The 11,771-nt window shown below is 44.2% G+C and overlaps 1 protein-coding gene across 1 annotated transcript; it reads right to left on the reverse strand.

Annotated features, from left to right (window-relative positions):
- Positions 1-2,107: 2,107 nt before the first annotated feature.
- On the reverse strand, positions 2,108-11,206 carry KLF6 (KLF transcription factor 6). The gene is made up of 4 exons (XM_083878416.1): positions 10,633-11,206; positions 7,248-7,821; positions 5,384-5,507; positions 2,108-4,966 (listed from the first exon to the last, which is right to left on the reverse strand). Exons 1-4 carry the CDS (start codon positions 10,732-10,734, stop codon positions 4,915-4,917), a joined length of 852 nt encoding a protein of 283 aa, XP_083734542.1. The 5' UTR covers positions 10,735-11,206; the 3' UTR covers positions 2,108-4,914.
- Between the last annotated feature and the right edge of the window lie 565 nt (positions 11,207-11,771).

Below are 11,771 nucleotides of genomic sequence, written 5' to 3' on the forward strand. Positions count from 1 at the left end.
AAGAGGAAAGAATAAAATACAGCTTTTTTCAACATGCCTTAACAGGCACAATTCCAGATTCAGTTTATTTCAAATGGTAATGTGGTTTGGAGGGGAGACAGTCAACTTCTAAACAATATGGACATCCAATTTAATAAAACAGCAATCACTTGTCTATTGTGAACTTCAAAGTCATGTTGTATTTGTAAGACACAGTTGTTCAAATAAGCTGGTAAACTGATACACCCTACTTGCACTGACCACTTGTATGCCTGGATTTTTCACACCCAAGAGGATAAAAAAAACCCCAAAACAAACATCCAGATGGGTTGTTTTGGGATTTTAACCGTTTCATCTTGATGGTTGCACAAACATGCCATATCTAACCTCTGTGCTAACATGTTGGCTCACAGACTCTGTCTTCCTTTTCACCTTTCCAAGCACAGCTGAAGCTGTTGGAACTTGCAGAGGCTACTAATCCATGTCCATACCTCAGCAATCTGACTTGTTCACCCTCAAATTCATGTCTCTTCCCCTCTGCTCTGCATTTCAAAATCCAGAATTAAGCAAACCTGTAGCAGATGTGTATGTTGAAACGCACTAATGCTTTCTGCTTTGTAGTTTCCTTGTTGCCCAATAGCTCTGTAAGTAGTCTCTTTTTTCCTGCACACACTACTGGTTTTTCAGTACAATCTCTCTGAGAATTTAAAAAAAAAAAAAAAAAAAAAAAAAAAAAAAAAAAAAAAAGGCAGGATCTCAATAAAATCCTTAATAAAGCAGTTTTCAGGATTTTTCCTTTTTTAAAGCTAGAGTATGACACAACCCAAGATGACACACACCAAATAAACAGGAAAAAATTTGCCAATCCTTGTTCTAGATTACACACCCACTGAACATTTTGGGTGGAGAATCTCCAAGGTCAAGCTCAGTTCTTTAAAAATATTTCCTTTTCTACACAAGGAGGCAAAATATCTCAATCCGAAACCTCAGTAGCCTTTTCTATTTCTATTGAAACTTTAACTAAGTAAGTTTCCCAGAAGACACCTGTGTTCCATTGCATGAGACACACCCGTGGTAAAATTTAATGTAACTCTCCCTTTGCAGATCATGCATTTGCCTAAATTGTCATTTTTGCCATGCCTAATGCAGGCATTATGTCTATTTGCTAGCCCACTGCAGGGCTAACTGGGGAAGGTGGCAAGGGTCCCTTTTCCACATTGCTTCTGCCTCGATCTTTATTCAGTTCTTTTGCATCATTTTAGACCATTCCTAAATCATCTAAGTCCATGATATGTTAACATGAACTGAATTTACATGCTGAAAGATATGTGAAAGATTCTCAGCATACAACTTTGCCATTTTGCCAGTGTTTTCACTCAATGCTTGAGGGACTTTTAACACCAGCGTGAGTGAAGCAGGAGCCACAAGGCAACATCAAACAAGTTCTGCACGGGTCTTGAGCCAGGTGCATGCCAAGCATGCTTTGAAGAGCCATTGCTCAGAAAGAATGTGGTTCAGAGAGGCTTGTGCTCCACAGGTTGAAGGTCACCACCAGCATGTGGGTCAGGTCAGCCCTACAGCAGCCTCAGATGTGTGTCTGCAGCAGGCAGATCCCATGCAGTCCCTTCCAAGTTCTCCTTCCCACAGCTGCACCTTGAGGTTTTGGGCTTGCTTCCCCTTGGAAGAGGCAGCTCCAAGTCCACGCTCTGCAGTAGATGCCAAGGACAGGTGCCTGCCTCCAGCCCAGCCAACACCTTTCTGGCTTTGTCCTTCCCTCTGAATGCCCACTGAACCTCCTTTCCCACATGCCAAACTTGTCCCATGTGCATTCACCTCTCCAGAACAAACGATTTGAAATGAAGGTGCAGTCTTGCAGTAACAATCACATTAACTATTTATTCCGCTGAGGCAAATGATGAGTCAAGAGCAGCTTTTCAAATATGGAAGAACTTCTAGTTTCTACTGCCAAGATTATTTTCCCAACAGGGCTTGTCTTCCACAATGTGACCTGACCCAAAGGTGTTTGCACTCGTGACCAGGTGTGACTCAAGACAAAGCAGCAACACAGTACTTGACATTGTTTGGGGTGTAGGACTTAGAGGGAAGAAAGATGGAAACAGACACGTGATGCTGATAAGAATTTCTTTTTATGTTATTCCAATAAAAAATACATTCATACAGAAATATAACAATCTTGCAAAAAACAATTTCAAATAAAATCTTGTAAAACAAAATTTTTACAAAAATCTTACAAAGAGATTCTTTAGATAACAGGGTGCTTCAAAAACAAAAAAAGAAATTTCACTAATAGAAACTTTTTCTTCTTAAATTTCAAGCAAAAATGTTTTATTTTTTTATTTTTCAGCTTGATTGAGGCTCAGTTATCACCTGAACAAAATGTACTTGCTTATTAAGAAAATTACAGGCATTTGACATATGGCACACAGCCCCACCCCATCCACATAAGTCTGATGGTATTTCACAATTGAGACAAGCCAGTGCAAGTATTTTTTGTTTGGGGTTGGTTTGTTTTTGCTTTTTGTTTGTTTGTTTTTGTTTTAATTTCTTGTTTATAAGAATTACTGCTAAGCCAAGGACAATGCAAACAAGGAGTTAAAAATACAACAAAACCCAATCGTAAATAGAAATCCATTTTCTGGAAAATTTTGTCTGCTTGGGGGAAGAAAAAAAAAAAGTGCATTTTCAGGCAATTTAAACCAAAAATGAAATGAGAATGATTTAAGCCTGTGTGTTCCATAGAACCAGATCACTTGCATATACTTTTTTTAAACCACTTATCTACATACATTTCCAGGAAGATATACCAAAATATTAGCAGAGTAAGCAAGACTGATAATTAACAGTAAAAGAAACAGGTCACATGTTTCATTGCATCGACTGTAGTGAGCTGGTTTAAAAAAAACAAAACAAAACAAAACTGGTTTTGGACAGACTATTCCTACTCTAGGAAAAAACAGTCTTTATTTTAGCTGAACTATGCAAAATTAGAGCTCAACCACCACAACGACTAGCTCACTCACAGGTCCTCCAGTATAAGCTGGAAGGCCAAAACCCGAGTGCACTTCTGCACACAGCTAATATTCTTTTAGCATGCCAATATTCGGTTCATATCATTCTTAAATGGCCACAGATACGCTATTCCAGACAACCTAATAACTACAAAACACAGTCAGCAGTCTGAGAAGGACTGAATGCCAACAAAGCCTTTAGCATACCATTAAGCTAAAGGTAAAGCCTCTAAAAATGCTAGATTTTAATTAACTGTATCTTTCATTTCTTTGTCTCCTTAATGACCGTATTGCGGGGGGTAAGGGGGAAGAGGGAATATTTTGATGGGCTGTGGCATTTTCTAGCTATGTGTTCTAATTCTTTTCCTTTTAAAAAAAATATTTATATATTATCTATATATATACACACATACACAGACTGTACACACAAATATACATACACAATTATTTTTCTGCCCACTTTTAAAAAAAAAGTAATATAGTTTCTTTCTGTATGACCAACAGATAGCTAGATATATAGATGTGAAACTTGTGCCTTTTAAGCAAATACATCTTTTAATACTTCTGTATCTTTAATATGTATGAAAACTTGACATATTAAGTACAGTTGGGGTGTGTATATACACAGTTGTTGTGCAAGGTCAATATAAAAAAAGTCTCAAGGTGGCAGAACTGGTCAGGTATTCAATTGGCATATGCATTATACTGTAACACAGTAAAATTGTCTAAGTTAAACAAATACTGTACTGACATGAATGACTTTTCTCTATATTTGTCTTTGTGAAGGAGGACCCTGGAAGTAACCTTTTTTTCCCCTCATATTATACATTTGATACAGTACAATGCCAGGTGAAAAGAGAGCCTTAATAAAGCATGCATCACCCATACCCCTGTATAAGACCCCCTGCAAGAGAAGGTCACTTGCATAAGGCACCATTATTAAGGTCAACAGTGCATTAACAGCTAGAAAACCAGAAGTTAGTCCTCAAGGCATAAATAAGAGAAAAATTAGCTGCATGAGAAAAATCAGTTTCTAACCAATAGTGGTTTTATCCACCCAACAAAAAAATTATTCATGTTCCATACATTATGTAACATTAGACCAATTGTATTTTAGCTGCTCTTAACTGGAATCAAAACTGCAGTCCTGATTAAAGAATGGAAAAGCATATAGTTCCCCAGAACCATGCAATAACCTTTGTATTATAATGAAAAGTTATAGTTGTGTTACATTTGTAAATACACAGCTTATACAATGGATTACAAATGAGCTCTGTAGCAAGTAAAACAAGCTACTTGACACATTGCACGTTTAATAGCTGCACCAGACACCTAAAGCTCCTCTCACACAGGAACAGGGAGGTTCCCCATTTCCATTCTGGCATCCTGACTCTTTTTATTCTCCCCTTCCCCCCTCTCAGGTTTTCCCTCTAAAAAGGTGCAGACACCCTCCCCCCACCCCTTGGAAATGATTGGTGGTCGTCCCATCTCATGAGATATTCCTCACATACAAGACATTCAGACTTTTTTTTTTCTCTTACAGTTATAAAACAACCACAAGAAAAAAAATGTGCCTCAACATACAGTCATCAAGAGATCCTCATCGCATACAGTCGCCCAATCATTAACATTCTCAGTGCACATGCTCACGGCAAAGGCTTAGGAGCCACTCAGAAGGTTAGATACCAGTGTATGAGTCCAGGAAACCCCAAACATCACGCACCGTGGTTGCTATGCCGTTCTTACATGACTTATTAGCCCTCAAAAGACCTTCAAGGAAGTGAGGTCCTGGAGGCAACTGGGTAGGGTGCAAAATGGCATGCTTTGGCTGGAACACGCATCCCTCCGCTCAAGGCTCTTCAAACCTTGACGCCTCTTAGCCCGCAGGATTCACCTCTTGACCCATTCAGAGGTGTCTCTTCATGTGAAGGGCCAGGTGGTCAGACCTGGAAAAACACCTGCAAGGCAAGAGCGAGGCTGCGCGTTAGCCCGCGGCCGCCGGCACGCACGCGACACGCGGGGCTCAGGCACCTCCCCTTGCTCCTGCTCCAACACACAGCTGGTGGAGGAGGAATTCAGCATGCCCAGGATACACGGGAGTACTCAAGGTGTCTGTGGGCACCTAGGAGCTCTGCAGATAGGTGGTAACACCGCGGACTCCTCAACATTTATCTGCAAGATCGGGCTACAAACCGCTTCCCAATGATTAGTAAAATGGAAGGGTTTTTCTAGCCTGAATATGCAATACTTCCTTAAAACTACCAGACACAGTTGTGTTCCCAAATAATTCCTACAGAAGCAAAAAGCAGCCCAGACTGGCTTTCCAACAAGCATTAAAAATAACTATTTAAAAAGGGTGCATTTCAATCACATACCTGTCACAGTGACTACATTTAAAAGGCTTGGCACCAGTGTGCTTTCTGAAGTGTCTGGTTAATTCATCACTTCTTGCAAAACGCCACTCACACCCTTCCCATGAACATCTGTAAGGCTTTTCCCCTACAAAGAAAGCAGATTACATGTTAGTCATGACTTCATTCAAAGACAGGAGCTATCATTTTCTATGTAAACCTCCTTCACTTCTCCAAAGACAGACAATTTTATTTAACCTATCTGAATGCTTCAGAACACGCAAGCAAAGAAGGCTCACAAAATTCATCCACATGATTCCTACTTATCTTGCTGCAACAGCACATCAAATAATCTCATTCTTACAAAAAATAATTTTTAAAAAGAGTGATTAAACAAGCTCCCAGGAAACAAAGGAATCCAGCCCTCTACCATTCCTGTTCATCCGTAATGGCAGGCTTACTCCCAAACAGGTACCATTCACCTCATAAAGGTGATTAAAGACAGCACAGCTAGGCTCCAAAATGCAATTAGGCTACTGTATTGCATCAAAGTCCTCTGTCACTCACTCATCTGCATAACATGCAACCTCTTTTCTGCTGAGCCACTTATTCTTGGAAAAGCCAGCATACCACTTTGAACACTGCTATTTCAGCATTCAAGAAATACCACTTCCATTCACAGGAACGTTCTCAACCAGACAGCACCAGAACACCATTTCTGCAATACTTCTGAGCCTATTTATGACAGCTATTTATATCTGCTCAACAACCACGGTTTCAGGGGAAACTGTTTTTTTTTTCTCTTGAAATAATCCTGTTTTATCTAACTTCTGCATGACAATGGGAGCATCCGAGCTTGCTCAGACTTCCCACAAAAGCCACAAAATGCTGAGCTCATGAGTCAAAATAGAATTTTTTCCTTGAATTCTCTTTCCCACATCTTAGGGAAAAAAAAAAAAAAAAAAAAAAAAAAAGCCAACCACCCATATAGATGTTTGGATTGGTACAACAAGAACACCATGCCAGTTCCTCACATTAAGCCATGATTACTGAGCCAAGGAACAGCTCTACACATCTAACTGCTGTTATAAAGAGATGTCAAATAATAATGCTCAAACAAGCACATCAGCAGGCTACTTCAACCATAAAATATTTATAAAAGCCCTGAAGAGTCTATCTTCCTCACTTTCTTTCCCAATAACATACAGGATTGTTTTTTTTTATTTTTTATTCAGGTTTCATAACAATAAAATGCTGTTGCTCAGTAATTTGGGATGAAATTATACATTAGATCATACATTTTTAGGTCTAATTGGACAGATGTGTCAGAAGGACAACAATACACTGTGGCTTTCCAAGATTTTTTGCTGATAACAATGGCATGCATAAGTGTTAAATGAGTTACAAATTTAGCCATACTTAATATAATCAAGGCCTTGGTATGTCTGATAAAATAGACCCGATGTGGACTGAAGCATAAAAACAAGCTCTTACAGTATTTAGTATTCTGACTGTTTTTTGGATATACATTCTTTTTTTTCAGCAAAAAAAGGCATAGCTCACTTATGCTTTAAGAATCATCAAGAAGGGCCTGGCCCCTATTTTGGCTGGACCTTTTCTCCTGAAGACCATGTGCTGCTGCAGCTTCTCAACTACTGCCTGCTTAGACAAGTGGCTCCTATTCGCCATGACAGCAGCCTAATCCACCAGCAGCAAGTGCCCTGGCTCATGAAGACAATGAGGAAATGATGCTGGTAAGCCTCTGCTGCTCTTACATCATCCCTCCAAACCTGGGCTACCACCCAGTGATTGAGTAACCTGTGACACCACCACCAAGGGGTATTCCCCACAGCAGTTGCCAGCTCTTAATAAGCATAGGGTTACTAACCTGTATGAGTGCGCTGATGTGCTTTCAGATGTGAACTTTTGGTGTAAACTTTCCTGCAACCGTTAAAATGACACCTGTGAACACGCCTTCTGCCATCTGGGGAGGTGTCACCATTGGAGGGTGTACCTTTTTCTGCAGTCTTTCCAGTGGTACCGGTACGGATTTTCCCCGGTGAATGCAACTCACCCGGCGTACAATTCCATATCTGGGAAGAAGGCTCCTTGCTCAGCTCAGGAGACGAAGGGGGAGTGGAAGTGACAGATGAACTCAAGTTTCCTGAACTGGCTAAAACATCACTTATAGGGTCAGAGGTAAACTTTGTCGTGGGCGAGAGCTCCTCAGAGCTGTCTGAAGATTCGCTGCTCACGTCAGAATTCAAACTGTTGGTCTCTAAGTTCTGACTAGCAAGATTGTCCTCTTTTGGGACACATGTGTTCTTCAGTTCAGATTCCTCCTTTTTCTCACGTGCCAGAATAATTTTGGTCCAGAGATCCTCTTGGCTATCAAATTTGATTTCAGATGCAGAAACATAACAGGGTTCACTCTGAAGATACCGTTCCAGCTCCAAACATGTCTAGGTGAAAGAGGGGGAAGAAAAAAAGAAAAGTTACAGGCCTGCTTAAAAATAAACCAAATTATTTTACACTTCAAAAAGCATGCAGGAATGTAGCACATTCGATTTGAGGTTTCTAGGTTCAAAACAAATTAAAGGCTCCTCAAACCGTAACTAGGTGACTGTTACGATGAAAAGAAATCAGTTTTTGAGACCTGGGCAGGAGTTCAAACACACAGCTGAAGGTGCAAGTCAGCTTTGGTATCCAAAATAGCATTCTAATGACTCAGTTAAATTATCATCATTCTCATCATAAAATCTGTGTTTTCAGCAGGCTGATGTTGAAAAAGACCATAGAGAACCACAAGATAAAACTACACTTTGCTCTTGCACCTTGACTAATTTCAAGTTGTTTTGTATCTCTCACACAAACACGAGGCTGAAAAGACCCAACTGAACACGATGCACTCTGACATGCAGCTAAAACCCAAAGCCTGTGTCAGAAAACAAAGCCACATTTCAGCATGGCTGCGGAGCTGCCGGCCTGTCTTCTGGGGACATCAATGGAGCAGCAGACATCCTCCCATTTCCTGTGCATGAGAACACAGCACACTCGACTTTCAAAGAATGTCATTTCCAAGCACACTGGCATGCACACCACATAACTCAAACTGCTCCCATGCATGCTCAGGGGAACATGGAGAACTTCAACAACAGAGGAAAGGGGAGGAAAAAAGTTCCAGAATAGAAATGTCCTGTTCTATAGGATGCGAGATGGGAAATTACTCTGAGGTCCTGCTGGGAGTCCCACAATGAACAAGAACTTTATCTACTGGCCAAGAGTGCAACTGTATGAGTCATCTCTTTCTTTCTTTCACACAATGCCAAAGGAGACTTCCTTTTAAAACCATGACCATCTGCCAAGAAAGTACTCTGCAAATGTACATGTAACAGTACATGGACAACTTCCCCCCCAACCACATTCCCCTCGACTCCATGAAAGAAAACAAAACAAAAAACAAAACCACTCTAAACGGGGTGAAACTGTGGGTTTCAATTTCATTTCACCCCTGCTGAGTTTCTAGCCATTTTCCAGAGAACAGAAGAAAAAAAAAGAAAGGAAGAAAAAAAAAAAAAAAAAAAAAAAAAAAGAATGTGAACTGTTATGGCAACAAGCTGATGTTTCAGGATTATTCTTTCCACTATAGGAAATGATCCATATGGAAGCTTTACACAGAAAATGGACACACCAAGTTTCCAAACCAAACACTACTTATTTTAGCAAGATCATCTTTTCCAAGTCCGGTAGCAAAAGCCGGTCCCAATGGCACACACTCCCCTCCCAGCCCCTCTCCCCCTGCCCAGGAGCGGAGCCGCCATGGGAGCAGCTCCTTCTCCCCAGCACCGCTCCAGCAAACCGGGTCACATGTTCTGCCCAGGCTCCGAGTGGGGCAAAAACTGGACACAAAAACCAGAACCACAAACAAGCCCCAAACCAAACCCACTGTTGCACACGGTATTTATGTATTCGCCTATAATTAGGGAACTGGGTTGCAACGCTGCTAAAAACAAGAAGGGTTTCTACAGGGACAGCACAATAGTGCTTTGATTTTCCGTGAAAACAAGCAAAAAAAAAAAAAAAGCATTTATTAAGATCTTGTTAAACTTTCATATTCCCGGCTAATTTAAATTCCTCATTAGGTAGATTAGTAATGGGGAGCAGAGTGAAGCTCTCCCAGTTTAAATGCCTCTGAAGGCTACTGGGAGCGAGGGCTGGCGCCCGGCCAGGAGCCCGAGCGCCTGAAGGAAACTACTTAGCTCCATTTCAATCACGTACCACGGAGCTGCCGCTCTGAAAGGGGAGCGGGGGGGAGGGAGCGGGGAAAAAAAAAAAAAAAAAAAAAAAAAAGTCATTGCATACAATTAGCAGGCATGTGAAGGTTGTAACACTTTGCATTTCAACCTTCTGGGAAAGGCTCCTCCGTCCTCCTGCAGCGCCAGCAGGTCCCTGACCCGGTGCCGGCTGAGCGGGGCTGTCAGAGCCGCCACCCCGCCAGTGGGACCGCAGCGAGCAGAGAACGGGGGGAAAATGGCCAAAAATAAATGTCCATTAAAGGGAAGAAGGCTCCGCTCTTCTCCCTGCCCGGCCACGGCAATTAGCACACGGGGAGCGCTGTCATATGACTGACAAGTGACGGGCTGACAGAGCTCCCCGCGCCGGGAGCGGCCCCGCGCTGTGCCGGGCACACACAGCACACACAGCCCGTGTGCCGACACTCCTGCACGGCTTTCTCCCCGTCTTCGCCAGCAACAAAAACAATAATAGTATATATACATTTGCAGGAAAAAAAAAACAAAACAAAAACACAGCAGAAAAAAAAAAAAAAATAAAAATCATGAACCGACAGCACAGGGCGCAAAGCAGCCCTTGGCCAAGGCAGGGAGCTCGGATGACAAGACCCAGCTGTGGAGTCTGGACCTGGTACAAGCGCAAAACTTTTGGCAGGAGTCGGTGCGGAGCGGGCGCTGACAGCCCCCGGCAGCGCCCGCGGTAAACACGGAGAGACGGGGATGCGCAGCTCCTTCATCCGCCTCGGGACTGCTCCCCCCAGCCAGCCGTCTGCTCAGAGCCGGAACACCTGCTTCAAAACATCGCTACACATTGTGCTGAATTCTCCCCAAACTCCTCGCTGACACTTGGGCTTGATTTTTTTTTTTTTTTTTTTGCCTTTTTTTTTTTTTCTCTTTTTCGTTCTTAAATCCGCTCATCCTTTAATACGGCTTAAAAAAAAAATCCCCGACAACAACAACAACATCGACATCCTCGTTTACCTGTTGCCAATATTCCTCCAGGGACGGCAAGGCTGAGAAGTAACCCGTGTCGTGCACAATCTGGAGTTCCTGGAAGATGCTGCACATTGGGAGAACATCCATGTCTCAAGTTGCAACAACAAAGTCAGTGCTGGTTACCAAAAATACAGATGCCTCCTTTATGTGCAGGGGTTGCGGGGTGTGTGCGGGGGGGTGTTAACCTCTGCTCTCAGTTTCCAAGTCCCCCCCCCCTTCCTCCAGAGATGAAAAAAAAGAAGAAAAAAAAATTGTATATATCGATATATATATTAATTCCTTGAGGAGCTCGGGGAGAAAAAAGACCCAAAGTTTCATGCAAAGTTTAATCGCACAGCAGGGCAGGACGTCTCCCGGGGCGGGCGCGCGGCTGTCCCCCCTCCCGCGGCCGGCGGACCTGGCGCAGGAGCGGCCCCAATATTTGCAAACACGGCGCGGACTCTGCGAGCGGAGCCCCCCGCAAAACTTCCCTATTCAAAGCTCTGCCCGGCCGCGCCGCCGCCCCGCCCCCGCGCCCGCCCCCGCCCCGCGTGATCCCGGCGCGCCGCCCGCCGCCGCCGCCCAATCCCCGCCGCGCGCCCCGCGACCCGCGTGCCGATGACGTCAGAGCCGCCCAATCGCCGCGCGGCAGACATCGCGGCTCCTCCTGGCGTGACCGAGCCCGGCCGTGACGGCTCCCGCCATTGGCCCGATTCGAAATTCGCCCCCTCCTGATTGGCCGGCCCGGCGGCAGGCTATTTTTAGCAGGGTATATAAAGCGGAGAAGCAGCGGCTGCTTTTTTCCGAAGGGGCGGTGTGCGCTCGCGAGGCGGCCGCGCGGGGGAGGGGAGCGGCGAGCGCGCGGCGCTGCCCCCGGCGGCCGCGGGGGGCGCTGCGGAGCCGGACCGGTGCTGCGCCGGGCCTGAGCAGGGGTGTCCCGTCCTGTCTGCCTGGCCGGGGTAACCTGGACCTACCCCGGGCCTGAGCAGGGGTGTCCCGTCCTGTCTGCCTGGCCGGGGTAACCTGGACCTCCCCCGGGCCTGAGCAGGGGTGTCCCGTCCTGTCTGCCTGGCCGGGGTAACCTGGACCCCCCGGGCCTGAGCAGGGGTGTCCCGTCATGTCCTGACTGGCCAGGGTAACCTGGA

The sequence above is a fragment of the Zosterops lateralis genome (assembly GCF_965231275.1).
Source record: "Zosterops lateralis genome assembly, chromosome: 1".
Lineage (NCBI taxonomy): Eukaryota > Metazoa > Chordata > Aves > Passeriformes > Zosteropidae > Zosterops > Zosterops lateralis.

Bases quoted from the DNA above. Each gene is read 5' to 3' on its own strand.
- KLF6 (XM_083878416.1), bottom strand. From the start codon at position 10,734: ATGGATGTTCTCCCAATGTGCAGCATCTTCCAGGAACTCCAGATTGTG. The intron at 7,822-10,632 runs GTAAACGAGGAT...TCTTTCACCTAG, and splicing joins TGGAGGAATATTGGCAACAG to ACATGTTTGGAGCTGGAACG. The intron at 5,508-7,247 runs GTTAGTAACCCT...CTTTCTTTGTAG, and splicing joins ACATCAGCGCACTCATACAG to GGGAAAAGCCTTACAGATGT.